This window comes from Talpa europaea, assembly GCF_964194135.1.
Source record: "Talpa europaea genome assembly, chromosome: 11".
NCBI lineage: Eukaryota > Metazoa > Chordata > Mammalia > Eulipotyphla > Talpidae > Talpa > Talpa europaea.
Genome location: NC_140078.1, coordinates 96,236,450 through 96,256,151, shown reverse-complemented (window position 1 = coordinate 96,256,151; position 19,702 = coordinate 96,236,450). Strand labels below are relative to the sequence as shown.

The 19,702-nt window shown below is 58.0% G+C and overlaps 1 protein-coding gene across 4 annotated transcripts in view; it reads right to left on the bottom strand.

Moving 5' to 3' along the window:
* Positions 1-19,702, bottom strand: part of EEFSEC (eukaryotic elongation factor, selenocysteine-tRNA specific) — a gene marked incomplete at its 3' end in the record, with an annotated part of 196,689 nt that overhangs the window by 18,520 nt on the left and 158,467 nt on the right. For all 4 annotated transcript variants that reach the window (XM_084248424.1, XM_084248426.1, XM_084248425.1 and 1 more), the window contains one exon: positions 15,882-16,038. In XM_084248424.1, the coding sequence (XP_084104550.1) occupies positions 15,882-16,038 (157 nt within the window). The remainder of the gene's footprint in view (positions 1-15,881; positions 16,039-19,702) is intronic.

Below are 19,702 nucleotides of genomic sequence, written 5' to 3'. Positions count from 1 at the left end.
ACGGCACCTGAGTGGGTGACCTGGAGGTGTAAGTATCAGAGTCTGAGCCCCGCCCCCCAGCCAGGGCCTGGCATGAGGTCAGGAGGGGCGGGGGCCTGCCCAGCTCTGGCTGATGCCTGCTGGGCAGGGCTCCGTCCAGGCTGTGGCGGCCCGGAAGGGCTCTCGCTGTCTCCTGTCGTCCATGGGCTCATGCTGTGATGCAGGCAGCCAGGGTGCAAACCCCAGCGGCGCCCGGGTCAGCTGTGTGGCTTCCCGCGAGACATCTGACCTCTCTGTGCCGCAGTCTCCCCATCTGAAAAGTGGGGGCAGCAACAGAGCCTACCTTACTGGCTGGTTCGTGACTACGGCACGCAGCTCTGAGAACAGCGTCCAGCTCAAAGCAAGGTCTGAACAAGCAACGGCTGTGATTATTACACCACAGTCGCCACCAGCCGGGTGTGGACGCTGGGGTTCCCGTGCCGACCGAGGGCTCACGACGCCCCGGGCCCTGTGCTGGGTGTGGGGCTACAGCGCCTGTGGGTCATGTGTGCAAGGGGGCCGGACTCATAACCGGTGCATGAAAGGAGACAACTTCTCCGAGTGCTAAGTGCCATAAAGGACCCACAAGGCGACAGGATGATGGCAATGGGTTGGGGGTGGGGAGCAGGGCGAGGTGCCGCTCTCGGGAGGGGGTCGGGAGGCTGGATGGAAGTCTCAAAGACAAGAGGACCTCCTCGGGGTCAGAGTCTGTGGTGGGGGAGCAGAGGTCAGGGCCCAGGGGGCTGTGCAAAGCTGAGGTGGCCTGTCCCTTGGAGGCAGCAGGAAGCGCCCCCATCCGGACCCCTCTGGCAGCTTTTGTGGGTGACTCTGAGCTGGTCCAGGTTCCCGCTGCGCAGGCTGGGCAGGGCGGGGGGAGACAGGACTGAGAAGAGGAGGAGGTTATTTTTTCCTTCTCTCGCTCTCTCTTTCTTTTTTCAGGTTCATCCTATTACGGCTATGAGGCGCTGGAGGGAGAGGGCAAGAGTTGAGCGTGGCAGGAATTTATGAGCTCGGAGTGCAGCCTGTCTTGGGTGGGGGTGGGGGTAGGGGGGTCCTTTTGCCAAAACAATATTTAATTTTTTTTTAAAGGCAGCTACAAAGCCATGATTAAGCTCAGGGCCCTAAAACAAGCCCATAAAATCGAAAAATATTTATCTGGAAGGGTGGCAAGTCCAATAAAAGTTTTATGAATGTTTTACAACTGCCCTGTCAGGAAGCTGGCCTCTCACTCACCTCCCTCCTGTGAAAAAAACAACATACTTGCGTGCACACACGCACACACGTGGACACACACTCAGACACACCTGCACAGACGCACAACCTGCACAAGCTCCTGCAGGTACCGCATTCTGGGCCGGCATGGGGCTGCTGGGGAGGGGGCCCGACAGGCCCCGGGCCCCAGCGCCCCATGCTGAGCTGAGGCAAGGCAGCTGGCGTCCCGGCTCTGGGCACGCTGCCCGCTCCCCGCCGCATGTTCTGGCTCTCACCACAGGGACTGTCCTCGGCAGGCTCCTGGTCCCAGGTCCTCCTGCTGTCTCTGGGTTTGTGGAAGGCCAATCGGCTCCCCATTTTCCCAGAAGAGGCACCCCAAGGTCCGAGAGGTTGAAAGGGAGCTTTCTGATTTAAAGCCTTGAGTTTCCTTCCTGGAGCAGGCCAGAGACTTCCAAAGGCTTCATTCGCCATGACAACCAGCAGGTTAGGGTACTAGGACCCCCACTTTGGAAAGAAACTAAGAACTAAGGGCGCTGACCAAGATCACCCATGAAATGACCTCACAGAGACACATGCTCTGGCCTGTCCACGGTGACCTCCTGTCTGGAGGGTGTGGACAAAGGTTCTGTACCCTCTAGGCACAAGTTCACCCCAATGACCTCTCCCACTGCATCTCCCATGGCTCCTCCTGCTGGTGGGCCCAACTACAGGCCTTCTTGCCCTTCTGTTTGGTGCCTTTCCTACCTCAGGGCCTTTGCTCAGACTATTCCCAGAATGTTCTTCCTGCCCCCCTGGTGAACTTTGAAGCATGGGCCAGGCCTTGCTGCAATGCTGCTCCCTCAAGAGTGCTCCAGGTTTCACCCAGATGCCCCCACGCCCGCAGGCCCGCAGTGCCCATCTGTCCAGAAGCAGGCCTGACTGTGGGCTGTCTGACTACCCCTCTTTTGAAACCCCAGGGGGCAGGCCCAGGAGCTTTTTCTTTGCCCACCGAGTCTCCAGCCTGAATAAGGGTGTATGGAGCACAGGGCGGTGGGTGATTTAGGAATGAGCAAAGTCTGGGTCCTGAGTCGGGGTGTAGGTGGCTCCTCCAAGGTCTGCACTGGCTGCTAAGGACAAGCCTGACACTGTTCAAGCCAACTGTAACAGCCTTGCATACCCCTAAGCCCACCCTGGTCTCGGAGAAGCCAGACACTGCTGGAGCAGGAGCCCCAAAAGAGCTGGGGCCCCAAAGGCATTTGCAGCAGCCACGAGTCCCTTTTCAACAGCCAGGAGCACCCCAATGGTGACGGCGGTGGTGGGGCCAATGACAGCCCAGGCCCACCAGGCATGTTTGGGTCCTCGGCACTTCATCATCACCCCTTCCTGCAGGGACTCCACAGGCTCCAGATCTGGGGGTGACCTCCCAGGGTCTCAGGAAGGATCAGGTCAAACCCACAGCTGTTTGACTACAAATTATTATGGTCGAGAAGTGGCCTCCAGCAGAAGGGGGACAGGGCAGGCCAAGCCTCCTGGGGAAAACTGCTCTCCCAGTGCATCCTTCAGTAGCAGGAAGTGGGGCTGGGAGGAGGCACAGGCTGCAGGGTAGGGGCACAGGAGAGGCTGGCAGGTTCTCGTCCCCCCAGGATGCACACATCCTGGGACTGGACAAGTGTGCTTCCTGGGACCTGACTACGCAAGGTGTAGGGTCACCACCATGCTTGGGCGGCTCCAGTTTAAGCACCTGCATGCTCCTACCACGCCCGGGGGTAACGATGCTGGGCTCAGACGACGTCTGCCCCGGCTGCCGGGAGACAGCGCACGTCAAAGGGCTGTGACGACAGCCCAGAGGGCCCGAGCTCCGCTGGGGCCAGGAAAGGCTTCCTGGAGGAAGCTCAGTGAAGATCTTTCTCAGTCCTCAGGCCCCCTTTTGTTGGAGGATGTCCTTCGAGCTAGGTCCCTGTCACGGACTCCAGTGCCGTCAGGGCACTTTCCTTCCTGAGGTCCCACTCTCACGCTGGCCACCTGAGGAGGCCCTGGTACTGCCCCTCGGGGTGACACTGACTATGCCCAGGGTGAGGCCGGCGGCAGATGGTTTCTGTCCACTGCACTATGCTTATGTTAATTGCAGATATTTTTAACGTATTGTGTTACTCCATCCATCTTTGTGAACGGTCCGTCTTGTAAAATTCTTTTAATGATGTTATTTTTTCTTGCCTATCTTCACCATCTACAATTATTTATAATATCATTGTCTTTGTTTCAAACACTGGGTATAAACATTGTTGTAACAGTTCTTCGATGGGGTTCATATAATTTTTACAATTGCTTTGAAATGCTTCAATGGCCAGCGGGAGGAGGCTGGTCATTCGCTGGGGAAAAAAGATACTTGAGGGTGCTCCCGCCCCCGGGGAAAGGTACTCCTCCGTGGGGATGGCCTCCAGGAGCGGCTGGCCGCTCGGGGGCGGCCCTCCCAGAAAGTCGAGGGCAGCTTGCCGGGAGGGGGACTGGCAGCAGCTCGCTGGCTGCTGGATTAGGTTTCACAGTCGCCTTCCCCATAGACATCAGGGCAAGATCCACAAAGGCCACCGTCGGGGTAAGACGCCAGAGAGAAAGAGTGATGGTTTGTTTTCATTTTTATAGGGATTTTCTGAAGCTTCAACTTTCACCCCTCACCTCTCTTCAACTCTCTTTTCCCTCAACCAAGCTGCTTTCCAGAGTCTCCTTGGCTGGCTGGCCTGCTATGTGGGCCCGAGCCCAGGAGGATGCCCTTGACTGGCTGGGGAGGGTCCAGCGTCCTCATGTCGGGGCCACCGGGGGCCATCCGCAGTGGCCCCCAACAAAGCTGGCTTGGTGCCTGCCAGGGGGCTGAACTGGGTCATCTCTCTGAGTCTGGCCAGCCTGCCCCAGCAGCTGGGGCTTGTGGGAACACAGAGCAGACCGCCCGAGACTCCTGTCCAGAGCCTGCTTTCCTGTGCTCACTGTGGAAAATCAGGGGCTCCCATGGATAATCCGCCAGCCCTCCCCCCTCCCCCACATCATCACTGCCTTCAAACCCACCTCAGATGCTGGCCCCCTCTGCCCAAACACCGCACTGGCGCCCCAGTGCCTGGAGCTGGGCCCTGGCCAGCCCATTCCCAAGTCTACACCGAGCCCCCTGGCCTCCCTCCGTGGGGCCCGCTGGCTGGGTGTCCATTCTGCCTGCCCTCCGTGGACGGTGCCGGGACCAGCATGCACAGAACCAGTGCAGTCTGCCTGCGTAGGAGGACACATCTTTTAAGAGGCCGAGAAGCACCTCCCAATCTGTGGCTCCCCCTGCACTGTCTCAGATGGACTCCCTCTGGCCAGAGGGGGAGACTGGGCAGCCTAGCTCAGTTCCCAGGTCTGGACTCGGCATGGGCCCTGGCACAGAGGATTTGCACTGGGTAGAGGCAAAGGAGTCTCGGTGCCTTTAGACCAGAGAAATAGAGAGCTGTGGTGGGCGCGGGGGCCTCTCGCGTGCACGCTGGGGCTCTGGAGAGAACAGTAGCATCACGGGGTCTGAAGCCCCAAGAACCCAGAGGCACTCAGATCCTGCTGCAAGACACCCCCCTTGCAACCGCAGTCGCTGTGATGGGGGAAGGGGAGGCTCGAAACAGCTGAAAGGCCATGGTCCTTCTTCATTTCTCAGTCATTTCTCAGTCCCACCTGCACAGGGTGGGGAGGCTGTCGGAGCATCGCGGCACACCCTCTCCCGGGCACACTCACTCACCTGCTCACCAGCAAGCTTTGTGTGGGGGCCACAGTAGAGACAGAGCCTGCCCCCGGGAGCGGGGAGCATGTGTGGTGAGCGGAGAGCTGAGCTGGCGCCGAGGAGGTGGGTGGGTGGAGGGCCGGAGTGACATCTGGCTGGGCCCCGGGGACTGTATGCAAGCGCAGAGCACAGGTGAGCCCTTGTGGGCTGACAGAGGGCTGAAGGGGACAGGCGGCTAAGAGGGACAGAGGGCCGGAGAGACAGAGAAGGCTGCTGAGAGGCCTGGAGGAAGGAGCCTGAGGCCACACAAACGAGCTGTTCCTCCCCCAGACAGAGTGGTCAGGCAGCCTCCCGAGCCTAGTGTAGGCATGTGCCCACCCAGGGTCTGTGCCCACCTTGAGGGGCCCGTGGACGAGGGGCCAGTGGTGGAAGCCAGTCAGGGCAGCCCAAACAGCAGGCGCAGGAAAGGGTTGCTTGAGAAGGGAGGGTATTTACCAGTCCCCAGGAAAACAGCAAACTTCAGGTCCTGCCCCTGCTTCCCAGGCAGTTGTCTGCGCCTGGTGCAGGGGGAGGCCAAGCAGTGCCAGTTCATGGAGCACTGACAATCGGACGCTTCGCGCACACGTGCTCACTTAGCCATCTCAGCCCTGGAGGTAGAGCACACCCCCTCTTTCACAGGAAACCTGAGGGCTAGGGTTGCTTTCACCACTCCAGAGGTGGGGTCAAGCCCAAAGGGCAACTTCTAACAGCTCACGCTGGGCCCTCAGCTCAGGCAGGTGGAACAGACGGACAGACATGACAGCTGAGGGGAGAGCAAGGTCCTGTGGAGACGGGTGAGGGGTGGAGACCAGTGAGGCTCTGGTCATGATCTCTGGATGCTCCAGAAGGCCGCCTATGGTGCAGGGACCAGTGTCACCGCTGCCCGCCAGGGCCCTCTTCCTCTGGGGGCACCGCCGACAGGAAGGAGCTCTTGGAGCACCAGGAGGCCTGGCGGAGCGGCCTGGCAGCAGCAGCCTGGCTGAGTGTGTGGATAACACGAGTGCACTGGCCTGGCTCCCCCGTGCCATGTGGTCTCTCCAAGGGGCTCTGTGGAGTGCGGCCTTCAAAGTCACAGCCCGTGCAAGTGAAAGACTGGCCACGTGAGTGAATCGGGACTGCTGCAAGGACTAACTGGGGTCCTGCCTGCCAAGCCCTGGGACCCAGCTGCTGCCCCAGGGCAGAAGAGACCAGGCCAGAGGCCACGCCAGCCAAGCTCTGCCTGGCCCTCTGGCCTCAGGCTTTTTGTGCTCAGCCTTTGGCTGGGAAGGGGTTTTCCTTGGCCAGCCACGCCCTCTAATCATTACAATCATGTGGGCTCTCTGAAGACAAGTGAAGTGTTTCTGTTAATGTGCTGAATGTGTATGCCAGGCTTTGGGGACACAAGGCCTGCTGCCCTGCAGTCCAGGGCACTGGGGACAAGACAGGACCCAGCAGAAGTGCCTAAGCCAAGCTCATTTCACCATAGGATGTGGGGCCCACTTCTGGCTTCTGAAACTTTCAGGAATTTCAGACTGCTGGTTGTTTGCTACAACCAGGCTTTCTGGAGAGACAGCACTTAGCCACTCACAAAAGTTCCTCTTACCACTGTCTGAAATGTTGAAACAAACAAGTAGCTTCCTCTGTTAAATTCATATGGAAAAATACAAATTTTCCCTAAAAGCCCAAGCTGTTAAAAATGGGAAAGTTTTACAGATTCCTAAACGAAGAGAAATAGTTTCCGAAGAATTTCTGCTCACCTCAAGACTCCAGGTAAAAATGCTGTGTTCCTGGTACACAATAGGCTGGGAAAAGCCTCCCACAGGCAGCTATGTGGGACACCCCCTCCTAATTCTGCACCCAGCAGGCACTGAGTCACCACTGCCCATCTACCTGCCCCCTGCACTGCTAGTGGCTCCCAGTGAGAAGGGGGTAGGAGTGCTGTCCACACCACAAGAATGACCAGCCCCCATGTCAATAGCTGAGACTGAGAAACCCTGTCTTGACAAAGGCCAGGTGCCAAGCACGGAGGCCAGGGTCTCAGGCCAGCAACTGAGGGTCAACAGTGGGGAGGCCCCCCAGGACCTCATCTGTGATTGACTCCATATAAGACTTTGGAAAAGCAAAGTTTCATTGCTTTAAAAAACTGCTTTAAAGCACCATTCAAACACACCAAGCTAAATGAGTTAGTAACATAAAACATCTAGAACAATGCACATTATAAAAAGCAGTGAATATGCCACACTATTAATAGCCTCTGTGCACAAGCACACTCTGTTCCTTCTGTCCTGAATGCCCGTCCTCCCTTTCTTGTCTCCACTGCCAGTTCAAGCCTCACTGTGTCTGTGAGCTCCCACCCCGTTCTGAGAGGGAGCAGTGACTCCACCTTCTGGCCCCCACGCTATAGGGCCACTGAACCCCTGTACACTAGCTATCTCTGGGCCATGGGCCGTCTTCATCTCCTCATTGAACCTCCTAACGACCCCCTAACCAGGGATCAAACCTCCATCATCCCCGAGGGGCCAGCCGACGCTGCCCGCACCCCAACATGATTCACTCGGAGGGATGAGAGGGGCTCCTTCCCAAAGCGCACAGTCTGAATCTCATCCTAGGGAAACACCAGCCAGACCCAAGGCGTGTGTCTGGAAGACAACCACCCGGACTCTTGCAAACAGCGATGCCATCAACCAGGAACCCTAAAGGCAGGCGTGTGCCCACCCCCCCCCCCACCTGGGGAAATCTCAAAAATGGGCTGTATCTTGGATAATATCGCATAATGCTGGATTTCTTGAGTGACCAGCACACTGTGGTCAAGGAGGTGCCTGTTCTTAGGGTGCAGGTTGGAGCACCAGGAGAAAGCGGGGCTCGAGGGCCGGCATGGAGAGGCTTGGCACACACGGGCAGCAAAAGTGACAAGGCCAACAACTGTTCAGCCGGAGGGAATCTGCATGCTTAGTGTAACTGTTCTTTCCTCTTTTCTGTATGTTTGAAATTATTTAAAAAATTGGGAAGAGAAAACCTCAAAATAACTCATTTTACAGATGAGAAAACTGAGGCTCAGGAAGGCTCAAATTCTAGCCAGATGCCAATTCAGGTCTGGCTGACTCCAACACTCGCTCTTGGAAGGCACCTTGCTTCCAGCGCTTCAGAGTGGGCAGAAACGCCAGCGCGAAGATCTGGCCCTGCCAGCGGCTTTCAGTGGGAGTCAATTAGGCCCTGGCAGGGGTGGCTCTCCCAGCAGCTGAGGACGGTGATGAAATCCCAAGGACAGGTCACTGGGGCTGCCCAAGAATCTGCTCCAAAGAAGAGTCTCTAATTGCAACTGGCTGGCTGGCTGGGTGGATGTGGAGAGCACTTTTTAAAGGAAAAGAAAACCAGTTTCATTTCAAGCCCCAGAGGGATGGGCTGTCTAATGGCCCATTGTCCAGGGGCTATTTAGGGGAACAATACCCACAACCTCAGGGCTCCCGAGCCCCTCCCTTTGGCGCCTAGGCAGTTTTCACTTTTTTACTGCAGTCTCTCAGCTGCATGGTGCCAGGGAGACACACCCCTTCCACTGGGACTCAGGGTTCTGGGGCCATCTGGAACCAGGGTTGGGGGCTGTGGCAGGAGGGAGAGGAGCACCTTGAGCACCTGGCACCCACAGATCTAGACAGGGAGACATCATGCAAAATCCAGATTCCCCGCCTCTCTTGAGAAACTGGAGCCCGAAGGCACCTATAGGGAGTTGAGGGTGGCTGCTGCCCCACGGCTGTGTGGTTCATGTGCTATTTCTTCAACTCCCTTTTCTCAAGAACAAAATACTGGGGAACTCTCATGGGTCCCGGTGTGTGGGCCATGTTTCCCATGCCTCTGCCACCACCTGCAGCAGCTGGGGAGCTGGAGGTGGTACCAGGCCTTAGCCGGGCGGCACCATCCTGGTCTGGCCCAAAGGGCCTGGCACAGGGCCACATGTGAGCATTTTAATTGGCATGGAATTTGCTCCCTGGAAAGTGCTGGAGGCTGAGCTCTCCCAGCTGGTGGTGGGAGGCAGAACCCTCAGGCATGCAAATGCCCATCTATTTCCAGAACTCGCCTGGAGCTGCTGGACAGCTCTGGCTCTGGTCAGTGCAGGCCTGTGGGGGAGCCAGGGCAGGGCTGCCTTGCATTCCCCGATGGGGTGAGATGACAGGATGAGGGTGTCTTCCCACAGAACTGGGTTTATCAGGAGCCTGATGAAGCCAGAGATGGGTCTGTAGATGGTGGGTGTGGCTCTGCCATGGGGTGGGGCTGAGCTGGACTCCAGGCCTGTAACATGCTCTGGGACACAAGCCAGCACCTCTCCCAAGTCTGGGTTCACGGCTGAGACTGGTACAAGGGTGCTGCCGCCTGGGGCATCTCTGATTGGGTCCGTGCAGAGGACAGGGTTCTGCCTGAGGGTGTAAGATGCACTGCGGTGGGTAGGGTGTGGGCCTGTGCTGACACTGGTCAGCAGGAACAACCCGAGCTGCACTGCTGTACAGCCTGTGATGTCCTCAGGGACACGGGGAGGTGGGGCATGTTCCCTGACTGGGGGCACCAAAAGGCATGAGTCCTGGGTAAGCTGAGCACACCCTGCTGGGCACCCTGACTTTTCCCTCCTGCCCCAGGTCGCAGCAACACTTCTCACTGGGCTCTGGCCTCCAGCCGCACCCCAGCAGCCGTTCCCGCTTCTGTCTGGAATGAGCCCCAGGACCACGCTGGTTCCCAGTCACAGGCCTCTCCTGCAGGCGTGGATCAGGGCTAGCCCGCCTGGTCCCTGTCCCAGCTGGGAGCTCTTCCCTCTGCTGCTTCCCGTACTCCCCAAACTGAGCCTTGTAGCTGCCTCCCTGCTTTCCCACTGGCCCTCACCCTTCTCCAGGGGTAACCAGAGGGCTCCTTTAAAAAATGCAGATGGATTGGGTTACTCCCAAATGCCTGGCAGGGGCCACGTGTGGTGCCATTCCGTTCTCTGCGTTCTCTGCAAGACTGCTAGTGCCCTCCGGGGGGTTCCATGTCCCAGGCCAGCCCCTCTAGGAGGCACTTGGAGGCACCCCAGGGGGTCATGCCTGGTTCACTGCCTGTACTTCTAAGGCTTGTCTGTGAGCACAGCCTGAGGTCTCAGGAGGAGCCCAGGGTGGGGTGGGCACAGAGTTGGGGGGAGTAACACTCCCTCCAGGGTTGGCAACAGGATGACCATTCCAGGCAGCATATCAAGTGATTGGCAATGGACAGTGTCACGTCCTGCTAGAGACACTTTGACACCTGCGTTTAGGATAAAGACAAACCTCCTCCCTCTGCTCACCAGGCCCCAGGCAGTGGCCGCTGCCAGCCCGAGGTCCCACTACTGCCTGGCTCCTCAGGCCCAGTGTCCCTGATGGTGCCACCTTTCCTGCCTCAGAGTTCTGCTCAGGACTCTTCTTTGATGGGACTCTGTCCCCAGCATCCTTTAGGGCTGGGGGCAATGCCACCACCTCAGAAGCCCCTTCCTGAACCCACTAGGTTGGGGACCCATAGTACACTCTCACAGCACCTCACCTTTCCTGCACGGCTTGACTCAGTTTGTCAAAATACAAATGACTGCAAGAGGATCGGCATACTGGCCATCTGTCCACCCGCATGGGCTGAACTGCATCCCCCCAAATTCATATGTTGACGCTCTACTGGCCCTCCATGCCCTCACTATCTCAGAAGTGAGGCAATCTGGAGACAGGGTGTTAAAAAGGTACTCAAGGTCAGGGGGTCAGGAGGGTGGGCTCCAATCCAATCTGATGGTGTCCTTCTAAGAAGAACCTGTGCACCCAGAACCATGCCGGCACCCAGGACAGGTGGGTGGGGAAAGCTGGCTGGAGGAAGGCTGAGTGAGCATGAGCAGGTCTCTGACCATGAAAAGTGGGGACCAGTGGCCACCGGCAAGCTGCCTGATGCTAGCCTGGCTCCCTTCCATGCAGGCACTGCCAAGCCCGCCCCATCCTGGGCTGCCTGGCACAGGGCACAGACTCCGGAACAGCAATCTGTGTTGCCACTTCAGGCCCAGCCGGCGATCCCCAGTGTGGGCATGCCAGGCTGGGCCCACTCCCTCTGATCACTGGTCCACATGACTCCAGACAATGTTCCTGGCTGTCTCATAGAATCTGGGTGTCTGGCACTGGTTTCACTGACTGTGGGGGCTTCAACTAATGCAGGGGTAAACTGGATGTATGTCCCTGATTCTGTAGGCCTGGTCTGCACAAAAAAGCCCATGTTTTAGCACCCGGAGCTGCTGGGGCTTAGTCCTGACAAATGTGCCACCTGATAAAATGGAGGGGGGTGGGCAGAGAGCTGGTCTGCTCCAGGCCCTCCATGGGCTGGCTCATCATCTGTTTGAGTAGGTGGGGCACCTGGAGGGTAAGTTTATGATATAGCTGCTTTCAGTTAGGAGGAAATGTATAATCCTTGCTTTTGACCAAATGCAAAGTGCCTTTCAAGGTCAATAAATGGAAGGACTTGGGGGAAGAGCCAAGCTCTGCTTGGAAGGTGGCAGGTCCTCTCCTGATGAGCAGCCTAGCGTGAGGCCAGGCCGGGCCCACAGAGCTCCCCAGCTCTATGGTGGGGCGGGGCCTCGTGGGACAGGAGCTACCGGCAAGGGCAGGTGCCTGGTGGATACAAACAACACCACATGCCACCATTTATGGAGTACCCTGTCATGGGTCAGGTACTGCAGTGGGGATAATTCCCCACATCTCCCGACAGGAGATGCAGGAGGGGCAGTGCCTCATCCTGGGAGCCCCAGGACTCTATTTCCACAGTCACTGTTGGGGACCTCCCTCCCCCTCTGAGACTGCTTCTCCCCCGATGCCACTGCTGCACTTGGACACGACCTGGTACCACCAGGGCCCAAGAAGCAGCGGATGGACAGATGAACGGCGGTGCTGAGCTGCCACCCGGAGCCCTGGACATGAGTGAAGCCACTGCCCTGTTTCAGCACACGGGGTCTGGGGTGGTCTGCCTGAACCCCAGAGTCCTGGGAAAGTGGCTGGGAGGGCCAAGAGATGCCAGCTGGCAGGGCTCTGTGCCCCTCACTCCCGGTGGCCACTGTGCCATCCCCTGAGAACCACAGAGGCAGAGACTCTAGATTCTTACAAGGTATGCAGCTATGAGCAAGGAACCTCCGTTTTCTCTCCTGTGGCACGAGGATGAGGAGGATGAAAGGCGCTCCCTGCCATCCAGCCTGGCCTCCTGCACTTGGCAGTGCTGCAGGGCCCGCGAGAAGCACTGGCAGTGGCCCTGGAGGCAGGTGCACCCCCACAGAGGAGAACATCTAGGCTGGGGCTGAAGATGGTACCAGCAGCAAGAGGAATGAGGTCGTGGGAACAGGCAAGGTGAGAATTCCCAAGTGAATGGAGAACGGAGCTCAAGTAGGTACAGGTGGGGCCTGCACTGCCCACTCTCCCGTCCCTTCCCTGGCGCTGCTGACTGGCCTCTGGCTATGGGATGTCACACACTTGATTCCACATACCTCCGCCCGTCTTCCCAGCCCCTGCTGGGACAGCACCTCCTCTGGGAATCTGCCCTGGCTGTCCGCCTCGGATAGCCACAGGCCCTATGGACCCCACCACACTGATGACGAATGGCTGGCCCATGTGCCCATCTCTCCCACAGGGACACGCCTTGGGACAAGACTGAGTTGGAACAAGCGAGGTTTGCTGAGTGGCGCAAGGGGTTAAGCACAGCACTGTGAAGCTATCCACAGCCTCTGCAACACAAGTTCGATCCCCGGCCAGGGAGCTACCCACGTGGAGCAGCAGGTCTCTCCTGTCTCGCCTGCTGCTCCACTCAACAGTGTATTGCAGTCAATCTGCCTGTTCTGCTCCCCACTCTGTCTCTGGTGAATCTTCTCACTCCCCACACCTCTGGCCTGTACCCAAGTTCTTGTGTGCATAAATAAATAAATCTTAAAAAAAAAAAAAGATCTGGAGCCCTTAGCATGTCCCAGGAGCCAGCTGCAGGTGACAATGCTGGGCCTGCTGGGTCAGAGGAGATACAGGGAGGTTTCAGCACGCCAGGCCAGGCATCTTGGTCCCCAAATTCCTGGGCTCACCCCTTTATTCACCCCAGTCCAGTCTATTCCACTGAACGCTTTTATTTATTTATTTATTTGTTTGTTTATTTATTTTGCAAGTGATATTTCCTTATCCAGTGAATGTCGTACCTGGGGGTTGGCAAACATGACCAGGACAGTACACAGAAGCCTAGATGCACTGGCAGTGGCTCCCCCACACCCAGCCGAGGGCTGCATGGCAGTCCCTTTCACATAATCAAAAGAAGGGCACAAAGTTCTTTTTCCACCAGCCCAAGGGAGCAGGGCGGGGTTCTTCGAGCCTGCAACTGACACTCACTACTGTGGATCCTCAGGTGCCCCTCTGTGAAGTGGAGCTATTTCCAGGCTTAGGGGTGTAAGTAAAAGCCAACCTTTCTGACAACGCTCCCGGGCGCTGGCTCCTCTGGAAGAGCAGCCAATGGAAGTTCCTCTGGGTTCTTCCTGGAAGTACAAATCTACAGATTTCTCTTTTCTCCTCTGCCTGGAGGCATCGATTTGTGATAGGTACTAACTAAAGGTTATTAAGGATCACAAAGCCTGAGGATCCTAAGTGAAAATGAGGAGGACGCATGCGCTCTGCTCCAGTTTAGAATGAGGATCTGGCTGCCCGCATCGGGCACACGGGGAGCTGGGCCCAAGATGACAGGCCCATCCCACTGTGGTGCTGCCACTGCTCTGGCTTCCCAGGGCGTGCTGGGCCGTGTGCTGGGCCGTATGGTCCCCCATGAGGGCAAGGCTGTGCTCATACCTGTGGGACCCAGGGCTGAAGGTTCAGCTCCAGGAGGTGGCGGGGGGCCTGGGGCAGGCCCTGAGCCTCACACTGTGCATCCCCAAAGCTTCCAACTTGCAGCCAGCGAGGCGCCCTCCTCCACCTGGCACTGGGTGTCTCGGGTTTACGGAGGATTCTTTCTCAATTAAGGCACTTCAAAAAGGTTAAAAGTAATCCTTTATGGAGGAATCGGCAGGGAAAGACAAGCAGGCGGTGGGGGTGGGTGGGATGAGGAATCTGATCAGCTATATTTAATAAAAAGTTTAAAAGCCACAAACAGGAAGCAGACCTATTAAAAAGGCAACACTGACCTAACAGAGGAATGTGAACTCGAGCTCACTAAGGCGGTGTCACTAGTCTCCCTCCTCGCTCCCACCCCGGCACCCAGGATCCCCAAACGGGCCTCCTCCTGCTTCTGGGCGCTCTGGGAAGACCCCAATTCTGAGGCAGGAGAGCTGGCAGGAAGGTCAGGGAGATCCTGCCCACCCCCAAGAAGAAAAGGGGCTGCCCTCCTGCTCTGTCTGGACCAGCAGGCCCAGCACCCTGGAAGGGCGAGTGCTCCATCCTGCTCTCCCAGAGCCCTGGGCCCTCCCTCCTGGAAAGGACCCACAGATGCAGGCCCAGGCCCTGTGCATGCTCCCTGGAACCCAGAGCAGGACACTCGGGACCCCAGTTAGGTTGACATGAGGACTGGGGGGCAGCTAAGGAGCAGGTGGAGGACAGGACCAAAATTTAAAGTCCAGTGTCACGGCTGGAGCCTCCTGTGGGTGGACCACCTTGCCTGTCCTGAGCCCCAGACTGCCCATCTGTGATGGGGCTCAGCCAGACCTTGACAGAAGTCTTGGGGTACAGTCAAACAATGGAACCCAGCGCCATGGGGAAGCGGGTCCCTGGTGACCACTGCTCTCTCTCAGGAGAGGGCTTCAGGGGACTTGGGGGGCAGGCCCCCAACAGGCCCTCAAGAGCAGGAGGTGCTGCTTTGCCTGGTTAAGTGGCAGGATGCTGGGATTCCTACTTCCTAGCTGGGGCTGGGGCTTTCTCCTCTCTGGGGGTTTTACTTAAGAAGTTACACCCCAAGAGCTGTTGTGAGTCAAGGCTGGGGTACAGAATTCACAAAAATTCTTCAACTTTGCTGCATGTTTGGAAACTGTCCTAACAATGCCAGGGTGGGGAGAGGGTAAGAGAGTGGCTGGTAGCGCATTACATAAATTTTCTAACATGGAAACACCGCCCAGTCTGTACCCCGCGGCCAGGCGCTTGAGTAGAACCCCAGATCAGCATCCCACACTCCTCTCTGCTCACAACACTCCTGCTAAGTGTCCCATCCTCAAACACCAAGCTCATGGTCACCTCAGGGCCTTTGCACTTGCTTCTCTCTCTGCGGAATGTTCTTGCCTTAGGTCCCTCCAGCCAGGCCTCTGCAGCTGGTACCTCTTCAGGTACTGCCTGCCCTCCCTGCTTCGTTCTGCATAGCATGGCCCATGCTTACTGAGTGTGTCCCGCATGACCCCTCCCGCCAGTGCAGTGCCGTGCCTGGTGAGGAGCAGGGGTGGGGTGGAAGGGGTGGCAGAATGACAGAAACCCAAGGCCTCTGTTTCCAGCAGCGATTCCATACCCTTGACCCCACATAGCCAAGTCTAAATCAGACTGGGAGGCTCTATGCCTGTGGCCGGTCTCTGCTGGGCAAGAAGGAGGCAACCCACATTTTGGGAAGTGCTGTCAGGGCTAGTGCCAGTCTGCCTCACCAACTCTCTTCCTCCAAACCACCCGTCAGGTCAGAGCTAGTAGGCCCACCTCACGGGTAAGTCACAGGCGGGTCTTCCCGCTGGTAATGGTAGAGTGGACACTCATACTCAGACCTTGACCCTGGCTCAAAACAGGTGCTGGCTTCACACCAGGGCCTTCCAGGACCCACACTGGCTTTGCAGCCACAAGGGGTCAGAACCAGAGGCTGGCAATGAGGCCCCTGGGTCAGCTGCCTGTGTCAGCACAGGCGGCCCAGACACCCGAGACTCGGGGCACCAGCACACTCACTCCATGCCCGGCCCAGCGTGCCAGGGCAGGAAGAAACGGCCACTCACCAGGGATGTGGATCTTGAACTTGCCACTCTGACCGAAGGCGCTGTCGATGACCCCCTGCTCCCCCGTGGATAGCTGCACCTTGAGCCCCACGAACAGCTGGATGTTGGTCTCCTTCTTGAACAGAGAACGGCCGATCACGCTGCAGTCGTCCATTGCCTGTTTGGATGCCCAGCCAGAGAGAGACTGTCAGTGCGCCAGAGAGGCACGGCCTGCTCACCCCCAGGCGGTTGGCCCTTCTCTTCCATCACCGAACACACAGGGGCACTGACATGGCCGGCTGGCCACATGGTTTCCCCCAACGTGCTGCGTGCCAGGCTTGCTGTGAGTGCTGTTGTGGACCTACACATGCAGCCCACGCCAGCCACTGAGGGAGGCAATTCTCTGCTACGATGTGGAGGTGGAAGCACAACAGAGCCAGGCCAGGCCCCCCGGGCACAGTAAGCAGCAGCTGCTGCCCTGTGGCAACCACGGCTGCTGTTCCCAGCTAGTGGCCCCCTCTACAGCGCAGCCTTTGGGGCACCCCCGACGAGAGCACAGTGCTTACACCTGAGCCATTTCAGAACCCACCTCGCCCTCCCTGGCGTCTCTTCCCTCCTTTCCTGGTCCCAACCGCCTCTGCGGGCACGCACTTCAGCCCCACGCGTCCCCCTACACGGAGCCCCCTCCAAGGCCTGGGCCTGCTCACTCCACAGCCCCTGCCGCCTCCTCCAAAGTGCCCTCCAGCCTCTACCAGGCAAATCCCCATTTCCATCAGCCTCCTACAGCCCACCTGCAGCCCTCAGCTGTGAGTTCCTGCCCCTGCCCGCCTCTGTCTCTGGAGGTAGGCTGAGGAGGGACAAGGGTGTGAGTGAAAAAGCAGGCTTGGCACTGCCCTGAGGTCCCCACAGACGTGTTCACCTTGGACTTTCTCCCTAAAGGCTTGAGCAGGGAAAGACTGTGAGTCTCCCCTCCTCAGGCCCCTGGTAACTCAGGGGCCCTCTCTGGAGGACGGCATGGCTAGGACTCCCAGCAGGGGACCCTCTTCTCACCCCCTGGGGACCCCCCATGTCGTGTGATGGGGCAGGGCCTGCATGTGAGAGACACACAAGAGACTCTTCTGGAGACTCGCTGCTACTGCAGAGCAGAGTACTGAGTCTCAGCTGGCATTGGCACCCTGCGTGCTGCACGGGATACAGGGGAGGCCGGGGAGACTTAGCCCTGCTCTAGGCCCCGGCAAGGTCAAACCTGAGCGGGCGTGGACACATGGCAGCAGCGCGTCCCCGGCCCCAGGGTGCTGCCCGCGTGGGGACGGCCTCGTCCTCGGGGCTCCCTTCCCCAGACTGCGACCCCTGTGGGCGGGGCCGTCCTCAGTCTCAGAAACATCTCACTTCTGCCCAGGACACCCAGATAGGGCCAGGGCTCCAGATGGATTGTTTTGAAAAGCAGAAACTGTCCCATTTACCCTAAAAACCTTTTGGAAAAACATACCCTATTCGATTTGATTCATAGCGCCAGATAAAAGGTGCTCGCATTCCTTCCTCCCCGGTGATGGATGAATGGGATGCAAATAATGATAAGAATAATCATTTCCACTTGTGCAGCCCTTTATAATTCACAAATCTCATTCCCACACGTGAACTCCTCCTCGTCCTTCAGGACTCGGCTCCAGCAGAGCTCCCCTTGCAGGCTGGACCTCCCCCCCAGGGCCATGCCACTTCTGTGGGTGCCCTGCTCCCACGCACTGGCGGCCAAAACAGTTGCTGGGTGAGCCGAATGGGAGGAGCACCTCTACCTGCAGGAGGGGTGAGTCAGGGCCAGCGGATGGCACCAGCCCCAAAGGCCCAGGGCAACCCTCGTTGCCCCCCCCCCCCAGGCCCCACGCCCACACCCAGCAGAATGGACTGCATGTGGCATACCAGTCCTGGCCAGGCAGGAGCCTGGGAGCACGAGGCCCACGGAGGCACATTCTGCAGCTGAGCCTGGTACAGGAAGTGCCAGGATGGCCAGCTGACCTGACCCCATGGCTCTGGACGGGCCATTCCACACTGCCTGTGCCTGAAGGCGCTCTGCCACCACCACCCTGAGGTGCTCTCTCAAACAGAGCCTGGCACGTGTTAGGCCTGCAACTGTGAACAAATCAAAGCTCCTGTCTCAGGGGCTCACCCAGATCCTGGCGGCAGGACCAGCGATAGACTCCCTGTACCCCACTGCATTTGGACTGTGCCTTGGCAGAGACGGGGTGCGGGCCCCTGGTGCCCGGCAAGGGCCTCGTGCTGGCAGTCCTCTGCGGCCCCTCGCCCTGTCTTCGGAGCACAGATCACTGCCTGATGTTACGGCACAGCTTAATCTGGTGCTTGTCGGCTGCCCATAACCGGGACACTAGTCTTTGAAGGGAGAAACATGCCCACCTCCTCCACTGCTGCCCTTCCAGAACTCGAGCGGATGCAGGCGATATGTTCCAAGAAAGCCTGAGTAGGTGTTGAATGCACACCTAACGGGTAATTTCCGGTACGTGTGCAATGCTCACTTGTGCCTGTGGCTTTTGAACAGCTAGGCTGAGATGTAACTGACAGACAAGATCTTGCAGGCACGTAACTTACATACGCTGGTAAGTTTACGTACACACAGGTACCCATGAAACCATCCCCACAATCAGGCTAACGAACATATCCATCACCCCCATATTTCCTCATACCTCTTTGTCATGCTTCCTTCCCTCCCATGTGCTTCCCACTTCTGTCCCCCACCTGAAATCCTTAGGACCCCACGGTCCTCCTAGGCTCAGCTGGGGCTCTCCTGTCACCAGGAGGCCTCCCCACATTGCAGGTCCTCCTGTACCGGCAGCCTGGCCACTCTGCTCCTTGCTGACAGCTCACCTGGCCCCTCACCATCCCAGAAGTTCTGTCCCCACAGCCCTAACCCACAGCGGGTCCCCATAAACACAAACATGACATGGAGCGGGAAGAGACTGGTGAGAGGAGGAGGTTCGTGGCGGTAGACCCCTCCATAGGACGTGGGGACATACTTCATCCAAGAGTGAGACCCACCCCAGCCTGGGCCTCGTCCCCCATACCAGGGTGGATGGCAGGGACGCAGCCGGCCCGTCACCCATGGCAAGGAGACTCTGGGGTGCAGGCGTGCTGCCGATGAGCCAGAAGACCTTTCATGAGACTCGCTGCAGCTCCTCTCCTGCCCCCTCCTTTTTATAAAATATTAACTTAAAAAGCTAAATGCCACAGAGACAGCCGAGGATCCATCTTTCCACAAGCCAGGGTCTTGCAAGGAGGGCAGACTAATTTTATTAACTCAAGGGAACTTCAAAAAGCTTCGGGGCTCTCGTGGCAGACAGCAACGACCCCGGAGCTGGCTTAAGTGCTACATAAACATGGGCCCAGGGCGGGGAGGCCGAGGGCGCTGGCACTTCTTGTTTATGTTCTCATCTGACCGGTGTCAGCGTGCGGGCGGCGGGGCCCTGTAATCCTGCTGCCGTGTGGTGCCGGGCAGTTCACTGACCTACATTACCACAATATTTTTTTAAGCATCCGGGATAAAGTGAAGAGCGAATGGGCTTTTCTTGACCCTCTGAGGAGGGGCTCCCTCTTGCCTGCTGGCCTGGAGGTCTCTCTGGAGCTGGAGTGGCAGTTTAGAAAGGGTTTTGTTCACAGGGAGTGTCTGGGTCACTCCCGTCCTCTTGTCTGAAGGCCTGACCAGGGGGCACGGCGACACTGAGTGGACACCAACTTCTGCCTCCATCCATTCGTACATTGAGGCAGCGAGGGTGGGCAGGGGGCCTGGAGCACACTGCCGGGAAGCCAGTGCGGTCCTGGGCACATGGGCACAC